Source organism: Bos indicus, chromosome 5 (genome assembly GCF_029378745.1).
Source record: "Bos indicus isolate NIAB-ARS_2022 breed Sahiwal x Tharparkar chromosome 5, NIAB-ARS_B.indTharparkar_mat_pri_1.0, whole genome shotgun sequence".
Lineage (NCBI taxonomy): Eukaryota > Metazoa > Chordata > Mammalia > Artiodactyla > Bovidae > Bos > Bos indicus.
Genome location: NC_091764.1, coordinates 69,944,747 through 69,971,737, shown reverse-complemented (window position 1 = coordinate 69,971,737; position 26,991 = coordinate 69,944,747). Strand labels below are relative to the sequence as shown.

The 26,991-nt window shown below is 43.8% G+C and overlaps 1 protein-coding gene across 3 annotated transcripts in view; it reads right to left on the bottom strand.

Moving 5' to 3' along the window:
• The window catches only part of RFX4 (regulatory factor X4), a 172,317-nt gene that overhangs the window by 112,903 nt on the left and 32,423 nt on the right, over positions 1-26,991 (bottom strand). For all 3 annotated transcript variants that reach the window (XM_019961241.2, XM_070789656.1, XM_019961240.2), the window contains exon 3: positions 13,795-13,855. In XM_019961241.2, the coding sequence (XP_019816800.1) occupies positions 13,795-13,855 (61 nt within the window). The remainder of the gene's footprint in view (positions 1-13,794; positions 13,856-26,991) is intronic.

The window sequence follows — 26,991 nt, the reverse complement described above, 5'->3', positions numbered from 1 at the left end:
CATTTGGAATTCATCTTACAAAAAGCATATGATCTTTAAAACTACAGGAAGCTTAACTTTTCAAAGCATGGGAGTGCCATGATGGAATTTATTCTCTGGAAAACTCACCTAGTACCTGTTGGACAAGGGGGACTAATGAAGCCTGGCACATAGTGGCTGACACTAGTACCTGTCAAATGAATGAATGAACAAACAAGATCAGGTTGGAGTGACTTTAATACTTGGGGCAGGAAATGATGGAGTGTGGACTGAAGGAGTGGCTGAAGGGGCACATAGGGTGTGGGTCTCATGCCAGATGTGAGAAGAGTGGGAGCACCCTGGGAAGCCCTCAAGTTTAACTGGGCTGAATGGGTGGAAGGGGGTTCCATCCCCATGATTAATAAATGACAACAAGGCAAGTTATGGGGGTGGGGGTGGGGGTGGTGAGAAGGATAATGCTTCCAAATGTAGTGCTCAAGGGCATAGGCTCCCAGGTAAATTTCTGCTCCCCCACTCACTGGTTACTTTACTTAACCCCCTGTGCTAAGTCGCTTCAGTCGTGTCCGACTCTGCGATCCTATGGACTGTACCAGGTTTCTCCGTCTATGGGATTCTCCAGGCAAGAATACTGGAGTGGACTGCCATTCCCTTTTCCAGGGGATCTTCCCAACCCAGGGATCAAACCCTTGTTTCCTGCGTCTCCTGCATTGCAAGGGGATTCTTTACCTCTGAGCCACCAGGGAAGACCTAAGCCCCTGTGCCTCAGTTTCTATTTGTTGTTTATGTGGCTTGTTTGCTCACTAAGTCTGGTGACTCATGGAATCAGGATTAAATATGAGATCAAGTTTAAAATACACGTCATTAACTGAAACCATAGCTACGACAAGCAGTTTGAATCATATGGGTGTCAGTCATGGTTCACACAGGCTAAGCTAACAAAGCAGCCACCTGCCAAAGACCACAGCCTTCTAAAATAACCACATTCTTATCCACGTTTCATTTCTCTTACTGGAGCTTCTTCGCCTCAAGGTATCTAGGTGGTTTATGACTATGAAGCATTTTAATAAGCTCTAGGAGCAAAGAGATGTAATTGGCGTTAATGGCGACTTTGATGCTTGATGAGTTTCTACAGGAATAGCATCATGACACCGTTCCCCAAACCTCCTCGCAAACTGCAGAAGGTCCGTGCGTGTACTGAAGTTGCTAATTGGAATGCCAGCTTCCCTGCCCAAGGCATGGCAGAAAGAAAGGCAGTTAATTATATCTCTTCATATCTGATGAAATTTCCCCTTTTCCTCCCCACTTCTACAGAACATCATTAGTCTGGCATGGTGAACAATACTCCATTATACCTGGATTTTTTTTTTTCTTTAATGATCACAAAAACATTCTACTTCTTCCATTTTCTGATCTTCTATTTAACAACTTGATCATATTTGAATTGAGCCTATCCTATTATGGAGGGATAATGACCTCAATCCACTCGCCAACACAAATCATTATCTGCAGTATACATTGTCAAAAGGCCTCCTCACTAAGTTTCAGCACACAGCATCTGGGGGCACATGCTGGAAGCTTCATATTAGCGCTTTACAATGAAGAGCAGATGTCTCAGCTTGTAGCATAATTTCTCCCTCTGCTCTCATTTTAAACCTATTTTTCTTGTATATGCACATGGGCATTCAGTCCAGCCTCCGCTTCTCAAGTCCTTGTAGATGTGTCTGGGACAGAAACTTTTTTCTTTTATTTTACCAAAAGTAAAGACAACAGGATGACAGAGGATGACATGGTTAGATGGCATCACCCCCTCATTGGACACGAGTTTAAGCAAACTCTGGGAGATAGCAGAGGACAGGGAAGCCTGGTGTCCTGCAGTAAATGGGGTGACAAAGAGTTGGACACAATAACTGAACAATAAAAAGATGCCAGGATTCTTTTATTTTTAAATTGCTAAACATCATAATTTATTACTGAGGTTATCAGAGAGATCTGAGACTGTAAAATATGTGGGAAAAATAAACTAGTTAAGCACTCAGAGCCAGACAATAGTCTAATCCCTTCAGTGGCTCCTCTCTATCTCTCATACAAGTCCAAACTCCTTGCCTTGACACCCACAGCTCCTTCTTTCTGACCCTAACTACTTCTGCATCTCCAGCTTCTCTGGCCTCACTCCCCTACATAGACACTTCTCTCCAGACTCCTGGACTGTCTGCCACTCCTCAAACACACCTGCCACATTCCACCCTACTATACACGTTCTCTGGCCTTCCCACTACCGGAGGGGACTCCCTCTTTTGAGCCTCACTCTTCAATGCTCAGCTGAAATTTCTCTTCCATGAAGCCATGTTTAATTCCCACACAGCCCCATCTGCTAAACACTAATTTCTTCCTTGACAAATTCACATATTCATTCATTTGATAATAAGTAGAGTGCTGAGTTATATCTGTAGAAAGCATCTTACTTGAGATGTGTCCTCTGCTCCCAAAGCTCTCACTGCCTCCTAGGGATTTCCAGAGCTCTTCCCATCTTTTCATGGCTCTAACAGCTTCACTGAGAGAAAGCAGTGTTACATCAGGGATCACTGAGCTTGGAATCCTCCTCCATCACTGACAAGCACTACTGTCTCAGGTATGTTACCTGAACTCTCGGACTCTCACTTCCTTCATCTGTGAAAATGAAGGGAATGGTATCCAATACTCATCTCCCAAGGCTGCTGTGAGGGTAAAACAAGAATCCATGCACAACCTTCAGCCCTCCAGCTGGTATATGCCAATCACTCAATGGAGGGTAACTATCAGTATGGAGGGTAACTGTGTTATTGTGGAGTATTCAGGTAATGCTTCACATCTTGGACTGAAATTTCTTTGAAGACTGGGACCAAAGCACATTTCTATTTAGTCAGTGTAGTTCCTAGCACTGTGCCCTGAACATGGTCAGTAACACAGCAGATAGAAGGAAGAGGAAGGGAGTGGGGATGGGGGGAAGAAAAGCAAGCTTTTGCACAGATCCAAAAAACAAAAAACTTAAAAAAATTTTTTTAACGTGGACTAATTTTAAAGTCTTTAATGGGTTTGTTACAACATTGTTTCTGTTTTATGTTTATTTTTTTGGCTCTGAGGCATGTGGGATCATAGGTCCCTGACCAAGGATCAAACCCACACCCCTGCAAATGCAGGTTTGATTCCTGGTCAGGGGCCTAAGATCCCACATGCCTCACAGCCAGGGAAAGTTCCTCAAAAAACTTTTTACAAAAACTTCAACACCTGGGTGGTCAAGGGGAAACCTGTTTACATTAACAGATTTGATTTATATATATTTTCAAGGGCCTACTCTGTACCAGAGATGCTCATGCTTGCTGTTGCTATTCCCTCAAGATGGGTAACATTATCCCCAGGATGTAAAGGAAGAGATGGAAGGCTAAAGTGACCTGCCCCAAATCACAAGGCTGGGGAAAAAGCCTGCCTTGGAGTATGAACTCAGGGGTGACCCTTATAAAGCTCTCACTCTGTGCTAGGGACTGATATCCATCTGCTCAGTGAGTCAGTGTTTATCTATTGAGCATCTACTATGTGCCAGGCACTGGAGAATACAGCAGTCAACAAGGAGACACAAACCCGTCCTCTGCTTTTAGGAAGCTGACAGTTTATCAGAAGGTAGATGGGAACCCAGGAAGGACGATCAGTTCAGTTCAGTTGCTCACTAGTGTCCGACTCTTTGTGACCCCATGAACTGCAGCACGCCAGGCCTCCCTGTCCATCACCAACTCCCAGAGTTCACCCAAACTCATGTCCATTGAGTCGGTGATGTCATACAACCATCTCACCCTCTGTCGTCCCCTTCTCCTCTTGTCCTCAATCTTTCCCAGCATCAGGGTCTTTTCAAATGAGTCAGCTTTTCGCATGAGGTGGCCAAAGTACTGGAGTTTCAGCTTCAACATCAGTCCTTCCAATGAACACCCAGGACTGATCTCCTTTAGGATGGACTGGTTGGATCTCCTCCAAGGGAGGAGTCCAAGGGATTCTCAAGAGTCTTCTCCAACACCACAGTTCAAAAGCATCAATTCTTCAGGGCTCAGCTTTCTTTATAGTCCAACTCTCACATCCATACATGACTACTGGAAAAACCATAGCCTTGACTAGACAGACCTTTGTTGACAAAGTAATGTCTCTACTTTTTAATTTGCTGTCTAGGTTGGTCATAACTTTCCTTCCAAGGAGTAAGCGTCTTTTAATTTTATGGCTGCAGTCACCACCTGTGATGATTTTGGAGCCCTCAGAAATAGTCAGTCACTGTTTCTACTATTTCCCCATCTATTTCCCCATCTATTTGAAGTGATGGGACCGGATGCCATGATCTTAGTTTTATGAATGTTGAGCTTAAAGCCAACTTTTTCACTCTCATCTTTCACTTTCATCAAGAGGCTCTTTAGTTCTTCTTCACTTTCTGCCATAAGGGTGGTGTCATCTGCATATCTGAGGTTATTGATATTTCTCCCAGCCATCTTGATTCCAGCTTGTGCTTCTTCCAGCCCAGCATTTCTCATGATGTACTCTGCATAGAAGTTAAATAAGCAGGGTGATGATATACAGCCTTGATGTACTCCTTTTCCCTATTTGGAACCAGTCTGCTGTTCCACGTCCAGTTCTAACTTTTGCTTCCTGACCTGCATACAGGTTTCTCATGAGGCAGGTCAGGTGGTCTGGTATTCTCATCTTTTTCAGAATTTTCCACAGTTTATTGTGATCCACACAGTCAAAGGCTTTGGCATAGTCAATAAAGCAGAAATAGATGTTTTTCTGGAACTCTCTTGCTTTTTCGATGATCCAGTGTATGTTAGCAATTTGATCTCTGGTCTCTCTGCCTTTTCTAAAACCAGCTTGAACATCTGGAAGTTTATGGTTCACGTATTGCTGAAGCCTGACTTGGAGAATTTTGAGTATTACTTTACTAGCGTGTGAGATGAGTGCAATTGTGCAGTAGTTTGAGCATTCTTTGGCATTGCCTTTCTTTGGGATTGGAATGAAAACTGACCTTTTCCAGTCCTGTGGCCACTGCTGAGTTTTCCAAATTTGCTGGCATATTGAGTGCAGCACTTTCACAGCATCATCGTTCAGGATTTGGAATAGCTCAACTGGAATTCCATCACCTCCACTAGCTTTGTTCGTAGTGATGCTTTTTAAGGCCCACTTGACTTCACATTCCAGGATGTCTGGCTCTAGATCACACCATTGTGATTATCTGGGTCATGAAGATCTTTTTTGTACAGTTCTTCTGTGTATTCTTGCCACCTCTTATTAATATCTTCTGCTTCTGTTAGGTCCATACCATTTCTGTCCTTTATTGTGCCCATCTTTGCATGAAATGTTCCCTTGGTATCTCTAATTTTCTTGAAGAGATCTCTAATCTTTCCCATTCTGTTGTTTTCCTCTATTCATTTGCATTGATCGCTGAGGAAGGAGCTTCCCTTGTGGCTCAGCTGGTAAAGAATCTGCCTGCAATGCCAGAGACCTGAGTATAATCCCTGAGTTTGAAGATCCTCTGGAGAAGGGAAAGGGTACCCACTCCAGTATTCTGACCTGGAGAATTCCATGGACTATGTTGCACTGGGTCACAAAGATTTGGAAGGACGATCACCAGATGATAAATAAGTTCAAAATGGTGGCTCACGTGGGCTCTGGGTAGGCTTGAGTCAGATTCCCCAAAAGCCCAAAACAAACAAACAAAAACCCCACCAAATCTATTTTATTGAACAAACAATTAAATTCAAGATTTGCTGTTGGGTAGACAAACATGGGCTTCCCTGGTGCCTCAGATGGTAAAGAATTTGCCTGCAATGCAGGAGACTGAGTTTGATCCCTGGGTTGGGAAGATCCCCTGGAGAAGGAAATGGCAACTCATTCCAGTATTCTTGCCTAGAAAAATCCCATGAACAGAAGAGCCTAATGGGCTCCAGTCCACGGGGTTGCAAAGAGTCAGACATGACTGAATGACTAACACTTACACTGTCTTCAGACAAACATGAGTTCAGGTGGGTCCCTGATATTTCTCCCAGGACCTCGGCTGGCCCCGGCTCCCCTTGGTTGAGGGTCTTCTTAGGCGTTAGGCATTTCCCCCACTTGGGTAGAGTGAGACTGGGAACCTCTGCCTTGTTTTCCTCCTCTTCAAAGAGGGGTAACAGTTCGGCCTCCTCTACAAGTATTCATGGGATCCAAGGATCTCGGTTGGTGACATCAGCTGGGGTAAGCCTGGCACACCACGGGTGTTGGCTCAACCTGTTTAGTTTGGTCAGTGCTCAGCCATGGACTGAATCAGGGATTTATTTCTGACATTGTAACGACTCAAGTGGACCGGAATCTGGAGTAATCTAATCCAAATCTCGTTTCTCTCCTACAAGCTACTGAATTGGTATTCCGGAAAGGCCTGGCATTAGCCATGGTCTGGCATCAAAATCGCTCTGTTCATTTTTTGATTAATCAAGTCTTTTTTTTTTTTTTTTAACAGAAACTAGGCAGTGTAATAGGAGAGTGTCGCAAGTTTGGTCTTGTTGCTAACCCATCTGTTGGGACCTAGGCTAGGGGTTGGCAGTCAGAGTGCTAGTGGCCCCGACTGGCAGCAGAGAAGATTTCAGCACCATCCTCTACCATAAACCACCCCTTTCAATCTTCCCTTTCCATCTAGTCCCTGTCTACTCAATTCCACGTCACCATTACGAATAGGACTGCAGAGAACATCATAGGTGCTCCCTTGCACACCTGGGGAAGTGTCTCTCCGTGTCAGTATCCAGGCGTGGATGCATATATTAACATGTTTTTAATTCACGGGATTGCAAAATTGCCCACTCAAAAGGCTTTACCATTTTATACCTTCACCCACAGCATAAAATATTTTCTAGAAGTAAGAACCTGGCTCTGCAACGTAGCATCTCATTCTCTGAGACATTTACACCCTTCATGTTGTCCTGTTTATCTTTCTCCCTCTCTAGGTGAAGGTTTCTAGCAGGACTAAGTCACATGGGCTAGATGCCGCCATTATCTATCACTTTTGGTTACATTCACAGCTAAGAATGTTTAGCCTCTCTCTCTGGAAGGAGGTGGTCTAACTTATATGATGGAAGCAAATAAGGTTGTGCTTCGTTGTTGTTCAGTCGCTTAGTTGTGTCCGACTCTTTGTGACCCCATGGACTGCTGCACACCAGGCTTTACTAACCTTCACTGTCTCCCAGAGCTTGCTCAAACACATGTCCATTGAGTCGGTGATGCCATCCAACCATCTCATCCTCTGACGTCCCCTTCTCCTCCCGCCCTCAATCTTTCCCAGCATCAGGGACTTTTCCAATGAATCAGCTCTTTGCATCAGGTGGCCAAAGTATTGGAACAGTACCCAGTCTGATTTTCTACCTCTGGCCTCTGAGGACATTTTAAAGAGAAACACCAAATTTATCTTGTTTCATATTGATTTTAAGATGTGGAAAGCCTAGCAATCATTCAAGCCTAATTATTATTTTTCAAAAGAAAGGAAAATGTCTCCCATGTAAGTGACAGGTCTTCCATTCCCCTCGTTGGGGAAGGGCCTTCCTTTCCCTGGAAACTGCAGATGGGAAAGTGTCTCCACTCTGACGGCACAGAGAAGCTCCGAGTGACACTGGCCACAGGAGAGGTGTGTGAGAGGGAGGAGGACATGTGCTGGCCGCAAGCCGGCCAGGACAGTGCAACGGGCTGCTTCCCTGGCCGAAATCCTCCTTGTGAATAGAGGTTATTGTGTGGCCAGGATTCCAGCAGGGCTCATCATCCCCAGTGGGTTGGGCTTGACTAACCTCATGACCGAGGATGCTGGAAAGTGTTTGGCGGAAGGCATTTGACAATATTTGCCTGTTTTCTGCTGGGGGCTGCCTCCAGATCATGTGACTCTGCTTATTTTTGGCAGCTTGGCTGCTGTATTATTTGTTCTTAGAACGGGGATGGTCTCTGGGGCCATGGGGAGGGGGCTGGCAGCCAGGCTGGGGAAGGCAAAAGAAGCAGATGGCTCCTAACCCAATCCCAGAAACAAGCCAAGCATCCTGGGAGAGCTGGGCACTGTCAGGCCAGCAGCTACCACCTGGGTGGTGAGGCCAGGGTCCCTTCCTGAGCCTGCCCAGTACCCCTAGAGAAAGGGGACAACATGAAGGATGAAGATACCTCAAAGGATGAGATGCCCTGTCGTGGAGCAACATTCTTTTTTTAAAGCATTTTGTACTGAGGCTGTATATAAAATGGTAAGGCTGTTACAGCGGGCAATTTTGCAATCCTGTTAACATTTTCTGTGCATCCAGCACTTCCACTGCCTGATACCCATGCAGAAGAAATACTTCACCAGGTGTGTGAGGGGACGTATGAAGATGTTCTTTGGGGCTCTGCATGTAATGATGAAGATGAGATCTGGACACAGCTAAATGCATGTCAAGAGGGAAATGTCAGGACTTCACTGGTGGCCCAGTGGTTAAGACTGCAGTGGGTGTCTGTTTGATCCCTGGTCAGGGAACTAAGATCCCACATGCCCCAGGGCAATTAAGCCTGAGCTGCAACAGAAGAATCTGTGGGAAGAAACTGCTTGCCTCAACTAAGACCCCATGCAGCCAAATAAATAATTTTTTTTAAATAAAGAGGGAAATGGTGAAAGGAATTCTGCCTCGGTCTTACATGAAATACTGCACAGTGATTAAAATGAGGTTGTTCTTTGTGGACTAATCTGGCTATAGCTTGAGGATATGTGGAAGAAAAGCAAGCTGAGGAAGAAAGCAACTGTGCATCAAGACAGTGTGACAGGTTGTGGAACTAACTATATTTTTGTTGTTATATATCTTCATTCTTTTATAAAGGAGAAAATACTAAATAAAACACACAGTTCAGAAACTTCTATCAGTACATGTGTGTTAGTTGCTCAGTCATGTCAGACTCTTTGTGACTGCATGGACTGTAGCCCACCAGGCTCCTCTGTCCGTGGGATTTCCCAGGCAAAAATACTGGAGTGGGTTGCCATACTCTCCTCCAGGGGATCTTCCTGACCCTGGGGATTGAACCCGGATCTCCTGCATTGGAGGCAGATTCTTTATCATCTGAACCGCCAGGAAAGTCCATCCTATCAGTACATATGCATGTAAATGCATAGGTAAGGGACAGTACACACACACACACACATATACACACACGTGTATGCATGTATGCACAAACATCCACACACATGCATATTTCTCACTGGTAACAGCGTTGCTTTGGAGGACAAGGGAAGGAACTACATGAAGAAAGGACTTTAACCTTATCTGTAATGTTTTTGTTTTTCAATAAGGAAATACATTTTGTGTAAAGAATTTAAAATTCAAATGTAAATGAGTATTTGTTGAATTTATTTGCATCCTGCCCTCTTCTAAAAACCTAACAAAATAAGAAAAATGAGAAGAAAATTAGACAAAGGAAAGAGGTGGAAAAGTATAGAAACACCAGATTTAGCTCTGGACTTCTTGGCAGCCAGAGCAGAAAGGGGACATAGTATAAATTATGCCATTTTCCCTTGTAAATGGAGGGTGTCTTCAGTTCCTTCTGAGAGACAAAGTTTTATACTGAAACTCTAGTCTAAAATAATATACTCATGTGGAACTCGATGTAAGAGGTCACACATCCTCCACCATGGTTTTGAGCATGACTGTCCCATCACTTCATGGCAAATAGGTGGGGAAACAATGCAAACAGTGACAGACCTTAGTTTCTTGGGCTCCAAACTCACTGTGGATGGTGACTGCAGCCATGAAATTAAAAAACACTTGCTCCTTGGAAGAAAAGCTATGAGCAACCTAGACAGCATATTAAAAAGCAGAGACATCACTTTGCTGACAAACGTCCAAATAGTCAAAGCTATTGTTTTTCCAGTAGTCATGTACAGATGTGAGAGTTGGACCATAAAGAAGGCTGAGTGCTGAAGAATTGATGCTTTTGAACTGTGTTATTGGAAAAGACTCTTGAGAGTCCCTTGAATAGCAAGGAGATCAAACCAGTCAATCCTAAAGGAATCAATCCTGAATATTCATTGGCATGACTGATGCTGAAGCTGAAACTCCAGTAGTTTGGCCACCTGATGTGAAGAGCCAACTCATTGGAGAAGACCCTGATGCTGGGAAAGACTGAAGGCAGGAGGAGAAGGCGACGACAGAGGATAAGATGGTTGGATGGCATCACCGACTCGATGGACATGAGTTTGAGCAAGCTCTGGGAGATGGTGAAGGACAGGAAAGCCTGGCGTGCTGCAGTCCATGGGATCGCAAAGAGTTGGACACAACTTAGCCACTGAACAACAGCTGTCCCTAAGTTTAGAGAAATGTCCTTGCTTATTCTTCCCTGCTGTTTACAGCCTCCCTGCCTCCTTATCCCGTCTCATCAGTGTCACTGTCTTCCGTACTGGCTAAGCTCCCATAACACAGACCACTTTCTGCAGCTCCCTGAACAAGCTCCGCCTACTCCACCCTGGAGAGAGTGAATAGGCAGTGGTGCATCGGCGCATGCCGAGGTTACCTTTCAGGACTGAGACGTCCTTCCCCACTGTCGAGAGATTGACTGCTGAGGCTGAAGCTTTCCTGGGGAGTCGTCCTCAGCAGGACTGGAAGGGAACTGCCTCGCCCAAATTTAGCCCTGTTCCTGGGGGCTGCCTGCCTGCTGTGATGAGTGAGGTGCAGGAATAAAGGCCCAGATCCATCGCCTCAGTTAGTCTCTGAAGGGCTTATCTCTGATGGGCCACCCCAGCTCAGAACTCCCTGTGGGATCACCAAAGCCATTGCCGTAGCCCCCTTGCAGGCCGATAACCCTCCTTACACCCTTGTGGTATCAATACTGGGCACCCACCTAATAAACCACCTGCACACATTGTTCTGCTCAGGGTCTGCCTCTGGGAGAGCCTGACCCACACTGTCCCCTCTACTGAGAACGTTTCCCTGATTTTAACACTACTGTGGTGTCATGAGGACTTCTTGTCACATAAATGTCCACTTAGATGTCACCACTTCAAGGAAGCTTTCCCTCACTAGTCAACCTAAAATGGCCTCTGAGATACTATCATCTCAGCCAATTCTAATTCTTCACTCTGTGCTTATCTCTATCTAATATATTCCTTGTTTATTTATAAATTGTTATCCAAATTTTTCTTTCATCAGCCCCTATTCTTGGTCTGTCTTATCCACCACTGCATTCTCAGAGCCTAGAATAGGGGCCAGCAAACAGTAGGTGCTAATATTTCTTAACTTAGTTAATGACTGAAATTCTATCTTAAAAAATAAAGGGGATTGGAGGAAAATTTGAGGTTTGAACAACTTGATGCCTCTTGATAATAATAAGACTAAATTTTACAAATTTTCAAACCTAATTTGGCTCTGAAAACAGATTTTTTTTTTTCATAAAAACAAATCCACTGCCTGGCTTTGTGAATTGGAAGATGAAATTTCTTCTGGAATGACATATGGGACCTTTTATTTAGAAAAATAAATATTTTGTATAGACTTAGGTGCAGTGGGAGAACTAACTGACTATGAGTATATCAGGAAGGAGAGAAGCCCTATTTCAGGATGTCCTTGTGGGACTCAGAAGGAAGATGTCTGCTGAGTGATCCACAGTTGCTAAGGTTTATCCAGCACCCACTCTTCTCCAGACACTGTTCAAGCCCTCTGTACATACTCTTTGTGACTACATTATGAGGAAAATACTACTGCCATCCCCATTTTACAGGTGAGTAGACTGAGGCACAGAAAGGTGAAGGACCTTGCCCAAGGTCACACAGAAAAGCACAGCTGGGAGTTAATTCCTGGCAGTCTTCCCAGGTGGTGCTAGTGGTAAAGAACCCCCTGCTAATGAAGGATATGTAAAAGATGAGGGTTTGATCCCTGGGTTAGGAAGATCCCCTGGAGAAGGGCATGGCAACCCACTACAGTATTCATGCCTGGAGAATCCCACAGACAGAGGAGCCTGGCGGGCTGCAGTCCATAGTGCTGCAAAGAGTTGGACATGACTGAAGCAACTTCATACACATGCATGCAATCTGATGTAAGAGATTACACTATCGACAGCCTCTCTGTTGCCAGGCAAATGTCAGAAGATCACAGAAAAACAGATGTGAACAAGGTGATTTTCTTCTAGTCCCTTTCAAATTCTTCACTCTGAAATGTACAATGTGTTCAGATGATTAAACCAAGAGTGTCTGCTGATTTCTAGCATTTCTAGAAACTCTCACTCCCCAAGTCTTTTATGTTGATCCTTCACTCGATGTACTGGCATTGTGAGAATTTGTGTGGCCATAATTTGGGCAGAAGGGCATAGGGAGAGATTTGAAAAGAGTAGTAGAGTTTTAAATAAAGCAAAAAAGCAGCAAATGCAGCAAGAAAAGGAATGTAGGGACAAATTGAAGGAAACAAGCCAAAAGACTGGAAATGGAGCTCTTGAAAACAACCTTTGCTATCCTTGAAGCAAAACAAGCTGACTATTGAGACTCTTGTCGGAGAAGATTGAGTTGCATTCCTGAATGCTTTCTCCCAACATTGTTTTCCTCTCACCTGTAGGTGGATTTGTCAAAAGAATCTAATATGATTTGCTCATTAAAACCCATCTGCTTCCTTTTCTGATCTGGCCTCTCCATCTTTCCTGATTTTTCTCTTCCCTTTTTCTGAAGCAAAGACTTTGCAGTTAAAGTGATCCAGCCAGGTTCCTGCCTTTGCCACTTCATGGCTGTGTGTATTTTTGGATAAACGATTTAACTGCCTAAGCTTTCTTTTCCTCATCTGTAAAATGGGCATAACAACACCAACTTGACAGAATTGTAAGAATGAAATGAGACACTTGTACAAAGTGCCTAACATGTAGCCTGGCACACAATAGATTCATCCCTTTCTCTCTCCTTCCCCTTTATTCCTTACTTCCTTTGCCTTTGTGGACTGCACTGCTAGAAGCAGTAATAGCCCTTAACTGACAAAATCCTCTGAGGGGTGAGTGTCAGGTGTTCCTGTAGCCTTGGTGTTCAAAGCCAGAACATAATTTGTAAGTCAAGCTCTTAGAGGGGAATTTACCTGTATGTATCAAACATGAATGCAAACACTTAAACCACATCATTAACTGTTATATCAAGTCCAGGAATTCCAAACAGTAAAGGGAGAGCCACTCAAGTAGATAATTTGTATTCATGTTATTAATCAAAAAATAATTATAGTATGAAGTGTTAGTCGCTCAGTCATGTCCAGCTCTTTCATAACCCTATGGACTGTAGCCCACCAAGTTCTTCTGTCCATGGGATTTCCCAGGCAAGAATACTGGAGTTGGTTGCCATTTCCTCCTCCCGGGGATCTTCCCAACCCAGGGATTGAACCTGTGTCTCCTGCACTGCAGGCAGATTCTTTACTCTCTGAGTCACCAAGGAAGCCAATTGTAGTATAGTTGCAATTAATTATTAATTTATTGAGGGGTCATTGGTAAGGGAGAACAGACCTATGCCTTTATAACTGGCTGCAACATTATTTATTAAAATAATAGATTCTATTCAAGTCAATAACAGCCATGTGGAATCCAGTCCTTGTCAGTGTTTTGATGTGGGGAAAATAAGTCTACTCCCAAATAAAATAAACGTGAAAATTTAAATCTCCAGGCTATATCTAAGTTGAGTACTTTTTACACACCTGCAAATTAAACTGATTGCATACGGGCTATTGGGTGTCAAGTTACTATGACATTCCAACTGATATGCTGTGCTATTGGCAAGAAGACCAGTTATATGAGCTTTGCATCAAGAGAAAACTTGTTCAGAATGGAACTTACCATTGCAGAGTAGCAGGAGTGGAGTGGGGCTTGGATGCTCTGTTATTTTCTTTTTCTTCATCTGTTAAAAGAAAAAGGAGTGAACTTCAGTAGGAAACCAATGGGTGTTTCAGCTCTCCCAAGTTTCAAAAGACTATACTGTCCTCAAATGTTGATGCTTTGGGAGCAATGGCATTTTTGCTTTTTCAACATAAGAGATTTATCACACTTCAACAAGAAAAAAAGGAGAAACTGACTTTTACAGAAAAATCTTATATCAATTTGTATTTTTATTTGATATAATACATTACAGTATGAAGAGCTATCTCCATCACTGAATAGTATGACTGCACTCCTCCAAATCCTAGAGACATGAATGTTGGTTAACTTAAATCTATCATGGTAATTTTATATCCTCTAACACCCTGGTAGATTAGGTGGGGCGTGTGACATGGTGATCTGGACTATCAGATTAAGAAGAAGCCCTGTGGAACTTTTGGGAAAGTTTTTTTTTTTTTCCTAACAAAAAGGAAAAAGGGCCTTGATTTCAAATTTCTGGTCTCCAAAACTGTGGCGGGGGGGGGGGGGGGGGGTCTGCTTTTGAAAGAAAGAGGGAGAGAGAGAGAGAGAGAGAGGGAAAAAGGAAGAAAGGGAGGAATGGAGGAAGGACAAAAGGAAAGAAAAGAAATGAAAGGAGAAAAGAGGGAGAAAGGGGAAGGGAGGGAGGGAGGGAAAGAAACAGAAGAGATACCCTGGTCTGGCCTACTTTTGAATGTGGCTGTGAGTGGACATGATAACTGGAGTGAGGTAGCAAACTTTCAACTGGGAAAAGAGCAGTCTGAGGACAAATTCAATGCCAAGGAAGTCAGAGAGGAAAAGGGGAAAAACCTGGGGATTCTGAATATCATGCTGTGCCTCTCATTCAGTTCAGTTCAGTTCAGTTGCTCAGTCGTGTCCGACACTTTGCGACCCCATGCCTCTCATTAACCGACCCTAAAAATCCCTGCATCTTTGTTTGGTGAGATAATACAATTTTCTGTGTTAATAAAACCTCTTTTCATTGGTTATTCACTTCCCTGCCTCCAAAACCATCCGAACTGTACAACACTATTATTTCTACACATATCCACATTCATCTCTCTGACTTGAGTATCTTGCTTAAGAAGATCCCACTTAAGAGGGCAAGGATGCCTGATTTCAAACTAAATTACAAAGTTATAGTGATCAAAACAGTAGAACACTGGCATAAAAACAGACACAGATAAATGGAACAGAACAGAGGCTGAAATAAACTCACATGCACAGTCAATAATTTGTGACAAAGGAGCCAAGAACACACAATGGCAAAAGGACAATCTCTTCAATAAATGGTGTTGGGGAAACTGGATAGCAATATGCAAAAGAATTAAACTGGACCACTGTCTTACACCATATAAAAAAATTAACTCAAAATCAACCAAAGGCTTGAATGTAAAATCTAAAACTATAAATGTCCTAGAAGAAAACATAGGCAATAAGCATCTTGACATAGGACTTGGCAATGATGTTTTTTGGATTTGATACCAAAGGAAAGGCAACAAAAGCAAAAATAGACAAGTGAGATTACATCAAACTAAAAATCTTCTGCACAGCAAAGAGAAGAAACAGCAACAACAAAATAGGCAGCCTACCAAATGCGAGAAAATATTTGCAAATCATATGTCTGACAAGGAGTTAATATTCAGAATATATAGAGAACTCAACAACCCCTAAACAATCTGATTCAAAAATGGGCAGAAGATCTGAATAGACATTTTTTCCAAGAGATATATATGTGGTCAATAGGTACTTGAAAAGATGCTCAACATCATTAATCATCAGGGAAATGAAAATTAAAACCACAATGAGAGATCACCTCACATTTTTTAGGATGACTGTTATCAAAAAGACAAGAAATAACAAGTGCTGGTGAGGATGTGGAGAAAAGAGAATCCTCATGCACTGTTGGTAGGACTGTAAATTGCTGCAGCCACTATCGAAAACGGTATGCAGGTTCATCAAAAAATTCAAAATATAACTACCACATGATCTAGCAATTCTGGGCATTTATTTGAAGAAAATGAAAACACTAGTAAGAAGAGATATCTGCATCCCACGTCTATTGCAGCACTATTTACAATAGCTAAGATATGGAAACAACCTAAGCGTACACTCACAGATGAATGGATAAAGAAAATAGTTTACACACATATATATACATGAATATTATTCAGCCATAAAAAGAATGAAATCTTGCAATTTGCAACAATAATGATGGACCTTGAGGGCATTACACTAAGTGAAATAAGTCAGAGAAAAGACAAATATCATACGATTTCACTTATATGTGGAACAACAAAAAACTTATAAATAAAGAGAACAGATATAGACTGGTGGTTGCCATGGGTTGTGGTAGGGGATGGGGGAAATTGGTGAAAGGAGTCAAGAGGTATATACTTTCAGTTATAAAATAAATAAGTTGTAGGAATGTCACATACAGCATGGTGACTATAATTAACAGTACTCTCTGAACATTGCTAAGAGAGTAAATCCTAAAAGTTCTCATCACAAGAAAAATAAATTCTGTAACTATGTATGATGATGGATGTTAACTGGATTACTGGGGTCATCATTTTGTAATATATACAAGTATCGAATTATTATATTATACATCTGGAACTTTATATAGTGTTTTGTATGTCAATCACATCTCAATTTAAAAAAGAAGAAAGCAGAATGGTATCTTAGTCATCTTTGTGTTCCCTCCAGCCAGTGCCTCCCATTGGCACTTAATTAAATAGTTGAGTCTGCCTTCCACAAATGTCTTCAACAATCTTAAAAAAATAGCACAAAAAGGAACATAAACATATGAGTCTCATAAGAACGTAGGTAAGTAGATGCAAAGAGCAATACTCAACCTCAACTGTTCACAAAGAAATAAAAAGAAAACAGTGAGGCACAACTTTATATCTCTGAAAACAACAAAAATTTTAAAAATAATAATCCCCAAAGCTAGGGTGCAAACGGTCAAATTGACAGTGTCACACTTCTCTGAAGGTAGTGGTAACTGGTACAATAGTTTGGTAAGTAATTTTGCAGTGATATTGACAGCTATCTAAAATATTCAGTCACTTGGCCCCACAACTCAACTCCTAAGAATTACACTAAGTAAATAATTGAAAGGAAGGCTGTGTTAAAAAACAACAGCAACTGCATTTTTTAAATAAGGAAAAATATATAAACATCCTAAGTATATCTCTGTCCAGCTTGTGCTGACTCATGATTTACATTTTTGTTTCCCCTAGAATTGGCAGGATTTTTTTCTCTGAAAGTGAAAGTTACTCAGTTGTGTCTGATTCTTTGCGGCCCCATGAACTATACAGACCATGGAATTCTCCAGGCCAGCATACTGGAGTGGGTAGCCTTTCCCTTCTCCAGGGGATCTTCCCAACCCAGGGATTGAACCCAGGTCTCCCGCATTGCAGGCGGATTCTTTACCAGCTGAGCCACCAGGGAAGCCCAAGAACACTGGAGTGGGTAGCTTTTTTTCTCTGCTTTTTAAAATTTCAGCACATCAATCAACATGGGTCACAAAAGATCTATATTCTAAAATCAACTCAAAACCTTACTGGCCATGATTGAGAAAAACGCCTCAACCTCTGGGCTTTATTTTTTATTCACTTGTAAACCTAGTCATTTTAAAGGGCTATTGAAGGGATCCTATTAATTAATTCAACAAAAATTCATTATATATCTAATGTATGCCAACTAGACACTGAGGATAAAGAAATTAAGCTCTTGTCCTAGAGTCTGGTTGGGGAAAGAGACAAACAAACAGTAGCGAGAGAAATCAGGTTCAATAAGAAGTGATAAATGCTGTGATGTGGGTAGGCAGAGAGCATATCACCAACCCAGATGGCATGAAAAAGCAGGGCCAATCAAGAGAGACTTCCTAGGAGAAACCCCAAGTAAGCTGAACCCTGGACTGGGCCAGAGATGGGAACAGATGTCAAGGAAGGTGAGATAAAGTCAAGAGTAGGGTGGAGAAGGTGAGGGGATAAAACCATGGGGACTTGAAAAACCAGGCCACCTTCCGAGAAGCAAGGTGGCTGAGGTCCTGATCAAGAGGTGGAGGGGTGCAAGGGGGCTGGAGAAGTGCTATGACATCTGGTAATCCCCTTCAAGCTTTAAGACAATCTCTGGTCTCTAAACTCACGGTAATAATAATAATGCCTGTCTTGAAAGGTACTAGGGAAGACTGAGTGAAAGGAACTCAGGGACTTCCCTGGTGGTCCAGTGGTTCAGAATCGCCTTGCAATGAGGAGGACGCTGGTTTGATCTGTGGTCTGGGAACTGAGATCCCATGTGCCTTGGGGCAGCTGAGCCCGTGCACCACAACTACTGAGTCCATGAGCCCATGTTCTGCCATAAGAGAAGCCACCACAATGAGAATCCACAACCAGAGAGTAGAACTCAGAGCTAAGAGCTAGAAAACGTCAGTGCAGGAGCTGCATAGCAAAGGCTGCCCTGGGCTGCTCTGGCTCCGAGGCCTTGGAGCGTCTCTGTTCAGCTGAAATCTACTGCAGGAAGCAGGCAAGGGAGGCTGCCTCTCTGCTCGGGAAAATTTACGGGGGGCAAACACAAGCGCACTGACAGGGACCCTGCACAGCAAACGCACAGCAGGGGACAGCACAGCTCCAAAGAGGAAGTGGCGTTTGAGCTGACCTTGAAGAGATGGTCAGAATTTAAAACATAGCTTTGTTTACTGTTTGCAAAAATAATACGTTTATCTTTTTTTTAATTTCGAAAATACATGGAAAATGGAAATCTCTGGAAACCCAAGTACCTCTCAATAGGACACAATTGTCAGCTCTTCATCCTATCTACTGCCAGTCTTTTTTCGGTGTTCTCTTTTACACCCAAGTGCACACACACAACACACCTAACTTAAGGTAAGTGAGGGTCACAGAGCACATCCTTGTATGTGCTTGTACACTTGTACACTGTCTCTCTCAGTCACCCTTACAGGGACAGGTCAGATTTTGAGACGGGGATGCTGAGGGAGGGGGTGCTCCGGGGGGTGAGGGGGAGGGCAAGCAGAACGCAGAAAGGCATGGGGGAGGGAAAGGCAAGTGGCCCATTGTCGGAGCCAGAAAATTTCCCCATACCAGGATGATACCCTAGTGCTTCCTGTTCAGGGGATGCATGTAAGCTCAGTTGCACAGTCCTGTCTGACTCTTTGCAACCCCATGGATTGTAGCCCACCAGGCTTCTCTGTCCATGGAATTTTCCAGGCAAGAATACTGGAATGGGTTGCCATTTCCTATTCCAGAGGATCTTCCTGAAACATGGGTCAAACCCTCATCTCCTGTGTCTCGTGCTGTAGCAGGTGGATTCTTTACCACTGAGCCATCTAGGAAGCCCATTCAGGGTTACCTATCTCTGTTGTATCAGGTTTTTTCCCCTGACTAAACTTTGTTAAGGCCCCACTTCCAATACCAACCACTGGTAAGAGAATTGGCTTTGAGGGCAGGCAGACCTGGGTTTGAGTTCCAACTTTGTCCTCAACTCTGTGAGAGCCTAAGCAGTCACTTGACTCATCCAAGTTGGAGGGCCCTCGCCTAAAACATGAAAATCATAACTGATGTCACAAAGATTGTTTGAGGATTAAATATCACAAACTATGATTAAAAAAAATACCAGAAACATTTAAAAAGAGGACTGTAAAAATACTGATAGCATTCACCAGCTAAGTACTTAAACCAGGCACTGTATACCACTTTTCATTTGCTATCTTATTTTGGTCCTCCAAACAGTGTTAAGAAGTTGTTTTATATTCTTTTATAAGTAAGGAAACCAAGCTTTGCATAAGGCTGAAACACTTTGGCCACCTGATGCGAAGAAATGAATCATTTGAAAAGACCCTGATGCTGGGAAAGATTGAAGGAGGGAGGAGAAAGGGACAACAGAGGATGAGATGGCTGGAAGGCATCACCGACTTGATGGACATGAGTTTGAGTAAACTCCGGGAGTTGGTGATGGACAGGGAGCCCTGGTGTGCTGCAGTCCATGGGGTCGCAAAGAGTCTGACATGACTGAGCCACTGAACTGACTGAAACACTTGTAGGAAGCCATGCACCCCATGAATGGAGACTGGACTTCCCTCAATGATGGACATGAGGTGGCTACTGAAAGCATTTAGACCAGAACTAGTCTACCTGGAGCCAACAGGGACCCTTGGCTCAGTCATCAAACAGAGGCCTCCAACCTCTGCAGGCACTTTCCCTCCAGACCCCTGGCGACTTCATTCCCAGCATCTTTTCCTCAAAGACTGTGTGCGTCACACTCAGGCATCACCCTCTTATCTGATGGCTCTCAATCCTAATTCCCCAGAAGTGCTGGAGAATGTACTCATTCATCAGATATTTATTGAGTATGTTCCAGCCCCATGCCAGGGGCAAAAGGGAGAGAAAAAACAGACATGGTCTCGACTCTCTTGAGCTCAAACTGTCAGCCAATAAAATGTAAGTCTTGGACAAGAGCTGAGAAGGCAGACCCAAGAAGCTATGGCAGCACCAAGTAGGGGTATAAGCCCAGGCTTGGGATCCGAAGGAGCAGCAGGAGCCAGCTAGGCAAAGAGGACAGGAGAGCATGTTTTAGAAAAATGAACATAGCCGTGGTTGATAGAGACTTTTGGAATTAGCCTTGCCAAGTACCTCTTCATTTTAACAGGCAGAAATGCTTCAAACCAAATAAGATGCACCCTGTAAGGCAGAATTCCAAGCCGACAAGGTTCCTGGAGCCATTCATGGCCCACACTGGGCCATCCGCCCTCCAGGCCCACATCGCTCGTCCTACCAAAGCCAGAGAGCAACATCGGCTTAAAATTCCTCCCACTGAGATGCTGCCCAGTGCCTGGTCTTCTCTCTGCCCCTCCATTCTGCTCCCACTTTGCAGTTTTCATTCCTAATATCCCCGTCCAGGGAATCCTGGTCCATTTCCCAGTGGTGAGCACCTCTACTCCCCTTCCTGGATCTATGCCCTAATATTAACTTGGCAGTCAAATTCCCAGGCTCAGATCCTGGCTCCATCACTTGCTGGCTGTGTGACCTCAAACAAACTTTTGGTGCCTTAGTTTCCTTATTTGTAAAGTAGGGGTAATAACAATTCTAAGCACTAATTGTGAGAGTTAACTAAACCACTCCTGGCCCAAGGTGTGCACTAAGTGGTCCCTGGTACAGTTACAGTTGTCACTCCTCCAGAGAGGTTGTGCACCCGCCCTGCCCTGTCCTGCCCACAGGCCTGGGTTTGGCAAGTCCTGCAGCTGGGACAGTTATCCACTCTGTACCCTGGGCTCCATAGCACCCTGGCTGGTCCCTAGTAAAGCTCTTGTCACGGGGTGCGATCACTACATGCTGATCAGTGCATCTGCCTTGGGGGTTTGTAAGCTCTGCGGGCACAGACCACAATCACCATGGTATCTCCAATACCTACACATGGAAGGTATTTGTGGAACGAATAAATGGCTAAGATAATACCACAATCAAAAGCTGAGTCTACCCATCTGATTGCAGCAAGCATATAAAGTAACAGTACTGCTTCCCTGGTGGCCCAAATAGTAAAGATTCTGTGTGCAATGTGGGAGACATGGGTTCAATCCTTGGGTCATGAAGATCCCCTAGAGAAATAGCTATGCAGTATTAGTATTCTTCACTGGAGAATTCCATGGGCAGGGGAGCTGGCAGGCTACAGTCCATGGAGTCACAGAGTTGGACACAACTGAGAAAATAACACTTTCACTTTCATCATGGAATGTTCACTGGGGTCTTATAACATGCCAGGTACTGGGCAAAGCTCTTCACATTACTGCATTTAATTTTCATAGCTTCCTGAGACAGTGAATAATTTAATGAATGTGAAACATCAAATACTTGATACATTCTTAGTGCTTAGTCAATGTTAGGTTTAATTATGACTATTATCCCCTTTTACAGAGGAAGAAACTGAGGCTCAGAGAGGTGAAGTGCTTTACCTTAAGTCATACAGTTTAACAGTGGAGCCAGGAGAAGGACCCAGGCTAAAGGACACCCCAACCTCCCTGAACCCCAACACTTATGAGCCTCATTCTCCCTTCAAACCTGTAGAACTGAACTAAAGACTTTTAGGGAACATATTACCTACCTAATCATTTGTCTTCTGCCTCTATGCTGGCTGAATTCACAATATTTGGGAACTCTATTTTAGAATATTTCTTGCCTAGAGCTGGTGTGGCAGCGTTTAATATGGATGGAGAACGTTTCTAAATTAATTACTTCTTTTCAAATCCCAGGAAAGGTTCAAATTTATGTAAGCCTCAAGTTTCACTTCAAAGTTCTAATTCTATTTCCTTTCATTATACTAATCAGGCTGCACCTGGCCAGACCTCACCTGTTGGGAACAAATGGGGCTGCCAAACATTTCGTTCCCCTTATCTACTTCCCTTCCAGCCCCTCCAAAGAGCACCAGCTGATGATCAGGGGGCCTGGACCAGGCCTTTGGCAATGGGCATCAGCCCCTGGCAGCAAACCCTTCTCCCCGTGGGAATGGGGCTAAGTCCCAAACAAGACTGTGATGTTGGCAGCACCGCTCAGAGGGGGCCCCACACCTGCTTCCTTTCACCTCCTCTGGGTAAATTCCTTCATAATCTTGGAGCAGGAAAGAGCCTTTCTAATGTTGATACAAAGCCCAAAGTCATACGAGGAAATTTTGAGAAATTTTACCACATGAGGAAAATCTAAAGTCTCTAAGTGGGGAAAAAAACCCACACCGTAAGTACTCTCTTGGGAAACTTGCAATCATACCACAGACAACAGTCTCACCTCCCTCCTCTTTTATTAGAAAGAGCTCCAATAAGACCAAAAGGAGGGCTTCCCCGGTGGCTCAGTGTTGAAGAATCTGCCCTCCAATGCAGGAGACACAGGTTCGCTCCCTGACGGGGGAAAATCCCACATAGCATGGAACAGCTAACCCTGTGGGCCACAATTCTCGAGCCTGTCCTGTAGAGCCTGGGAGCCGCAACTAATGAAGTCTGAAAGTTCTAGACCCTGTGCTCGGCAACAAGAGAAGCCACCACAGTGAGAAGCCTGAGCACTGCAACTAGAGAGCGGCCCCTGCTCACCACAACTAGAGAAAAAGCCCGTGCAGTAATGCAGACCCAGCACAGCCAAAATTAAATAAATAAATATTAAAAAAAAAAAAGGAAAAGACCAAGATACATGAGTGGTGGAAAATGCAAATGTTCCTGAAATGTGAAAAGACAATCGATTTCAATGAAAATGAACAGTACACCAAAATGCCATTTCTCACTTATCAGATGGGCAAAAATCCAAACCACAGTCACAAAACTCTGGTGTGAAGCTGTGGGAAACAGATGACTCCTATCTTGCAGGGAGAATGCAAAATGATGACCTCCCCCAATATGAAAAGACATTTAACAGAATCACTGAAATCCTACATGTCCTTTATCCAGCAGTCCCACATCTGTGAACAGATACTGCCACTACTCCTGGACACATGGGAAATGACCAGACACAAGGTTATTCACTGCAATTTGGCTATAACAGCAAAAGTGTAGAAAACAGCCCAGTGCTCATCTAGTTAGCTAAATGACATCACAGTGGAATACTACACAGCTGTGAAAAAGAAGACTAAAAACAAGAAAAGAATGAGAATGCTCTCTCCATTCTTACAGTCTAGGATTTCTAAAAAAAGCTCGTCACAGCAAAGTGTATTTTGCTGTGTGCTATTTTTTGTGTGTAAGAAAGTGGCAATAAAAGAGAAAATGGAAAAAAAGAACATATATATGAATGTTTGTTTGCATAAAGAAATCAAATGCTGGAAGAATATACAATAAACATTGGAAATGCTTGAAGAATGCATAATAAACAAATATGCTTCCCATTAGGAAGCTTAGAAGGGAAGATCAGGGAGGGACCTAAAGATCCTATTGGGGAGGGAATATCAGAAGGAAGAACCTCTTCAAATGGTTAAAATGGTCCTGGAGTGCCAAAAGCTGAAAGTAAATTATAGATATGGATTGTAATCTAGCATGGCTGTACAGTGTTTTGCTTTGCTAAAAACAATTACTTAATAAGCACTCACCCCACTCCAGTACTCTTGCCTAGAAAATCCCATGGATGGAGGATCCTGGTGGGCTGCAGTCCATGGGGTCACTAGAAGTCGGACACAACTGAGCGACTTCACTTTCACTTTTCACTTTCAGGCATTGGAGAGGGAAATTGCAACCCACTCCAGTGTTATTGCCTGGAGAATCCCAGGGACGGGGGAGCCTGGTGGGCTGCCGTCTATGGGGTCGCATAGAGTCGGACACGACTGAAGCGACTTAGCAGCAATAAGCACTCAGTAAGCACTTATGATGCCCCAGGCCTTCTATATTAAGTGAGGCCCAGTCCATCAGACATGCTCCTTTCCCCTCAGGGACTGACAGCTGTGGAGGGAGTAAATGGAGGTGCAGAAGGGCTTGGCAGTGGGCTTCATACACGAAGGAGGAACTACCTAATTCTCCACAAGGAGAGGACAGATAGACACTCAGGGGGCAGAAATGGCAATCTGTAGGGACACTTGCCTGGCAGCCCAGTGGTTAAGATTCTGAGCTTCCAATGCAAGTTTCGATCCCTGGTTGGGGAACTAAGATTCCACATGCCATGTGGCACGTTCAAGAAAATATTAAAAAAAAAAAAAAAAACAGGGCAGCCCATGATGGGTATGGAGGCCAAGGAAGGGCAAGAGTTGGAGGTTGTCTTAAATCATAACCTAAGCACTGGGCCTCCTACGCCTGCCTGCAGGGCTGCACCTAGGTTCCCAGCCGGGACTAACCCTGCAGGGTTCATCCCACATGGGCAATCCAGTCTTTGAAAGCCATCCTAGATGGACTCTCTGTGGCACGCCTCCCACCCCAGACCTCTGGCTCTAAGCCCCTGTCCTTGCTCTAGGAGCTGTCCCAGAGCCTTTCTGCTGTTGGCGGGGCTGGGGGCTTTTGCCTACAACTCCATGGGAATGTGGACCAGTTTAACCACATTTCTCTGGAACTCTCTCTTATGGAGTTAGAAAATACCAAACTGGATGATAACCAGACATGCCAAGTCGGGGGAGAGAAAAGTAAATTACACCTCTCTAGCCCTGGAATTCAATGGGATTTTAATGTTAATAATGAGTCGCAATAAGTGGTGACCCACTGTGACCCCAGTTCTATGCCACCATGCTGTTGAATTCCAACTCTTCCTGTCCCTGTGCTTTAAATATCCCCCTTCACCACCGGTCTGTCAGTAATGCCAGGATAATGAGCTGGTGAAGGGTTAGGAAGGGTAAGGGAAGCAGATGTTGCACGGGGCAGGTGGGAGGGAGCTGCCGAAGGGTCTGACAGTTGTTAGGAGTTGTGAAAGAGCGGAGGGAACAGGACTTCGTATGGACTGTCACTCATACACACTCACACACACTCACACACACACACACACTCACACACTCTCACACACGCACAGTCTGATAACTCTTGGAGATGCAGGGAAAACTCTAGACATCTGCCCAGGATCTAAGATAGAGGCTGAAGTCATTTGATTTAACTATTAAGGAAATGGTGACCTGAAGCCTAGAAGACGGGCCCATCAGGGTTACAGGACTGTGTAGTCATTTGTTCTGTTTCCCACGGAGGGAAACAGGAATCCCAAGGAATCCCACTGGGTTCCTGCTCTTCGGACCCATCCCATCACCCCAGTCTGTCCAGTTCCCTCCGTCCCACTGATATCACCCTGGGCTTCAGCCTCGTCCCCTTACCTGGGCCAGGTGGGAGCCTCTGAAGTGTCTTCCTGGCTCCAATTCACCTGCAGAGAACCAAACTCACCTTCTGAAAACTGGGGTCTGACACGCCTCCACTCAGCCCCTGCAGTGGCACCGTAACTATGCAGCTCCAAACCCCTCGTCAGAATCCAAGTCCCTCACCAACTTGGTCCAAACTCTGCTCCCCAGTCCTGGTTCCCATGACCCTTCCATCTCTCTGCTCAAGACAGTGTGGAATACTCTTGAAGTTCAAAACCTGCCTTGTGGGTTTTTGCCTCCCAGTCCTTTACTTAAAGGAACCACATGGATCCTAGGAGACCCAACTCAAACGCCGCCTCCTTCAAGATGCCTTCCCTAGTCATTTTCCAACTGTGTGACTGATCCCAAACTTCAGCATGCATTCTAATCACCTGGGGGGTTGTTAAAATGCAGAGTGTGCCTCAGTCAGTCTGGAGCGGGCCTGAGACTCTGCATTTCTAACAAGCTTCCAGTGAGGTCATACTGGAATCCAGGAACATACCTGGTATGACAAGGTAGAACATGCTGCACAATTCAAGTGGAATTTATCACATACAACCTTGCCTTACTAATATGCGAACATGCACCTTAGCTTCCCTTCTGGAATGAAAATTCTTTGAGAGCAGGGGCCTACAGAAGAGACAGCTTTTTTTTTAAGAGGTAAGAAATGTTTTAAATATTTATTTATTTATTTGGCTGTACCAGATCTTAGTTGCAGCAGGCAGGATCTAGTTCCTAGACCAGGGATTGAACCTGGGGTAGAACATCACAGACAAACTGCTGTAAACTAAAGAAAAATATCTTTTTGTCTGAAACAAAAAGACACACTTCGTTCAAATGAGTAAAAGTAAGTCTGATGACTAACTTTTAGAAACCAGAGAACCATGCAATGAAAACTTTAAAGGGTTGAAAGGGAAACAAAAATCTTACCAAACTAGAATTCTATATTCAATAGCAAAAATATCTTTCAAAAATAAAGGTGAAGTAACAATGGTTTTCGTGATCTATACTACTCTGTATGGCCCTACCAAAAATAGTAAAGGAATTTCTTTGGGTTAAAGAAGTAATGATCCCTGAGCTTCCCTGGTGTCCAGTGGTTAAGACTCTGTGCTCTCAGTGCAGAGGTCATGGGTTTGATCCCTGGGCAGGGAACTAGGATCCTGCAAAGATTCCACATGCCGCACATTGCAGCCTAAATAAATAAATAAAGTTATGAAGGAAACGAAAAAAGTTATCCAAGATGGAAACATGGACTTGCTGACAAGGATGAAGAGCCCTGGAAAGGGTCAATGTGTGAATAAACATCAATAAATATTGACTAATATGTAAGACAATGGTAAAAATGTCTTA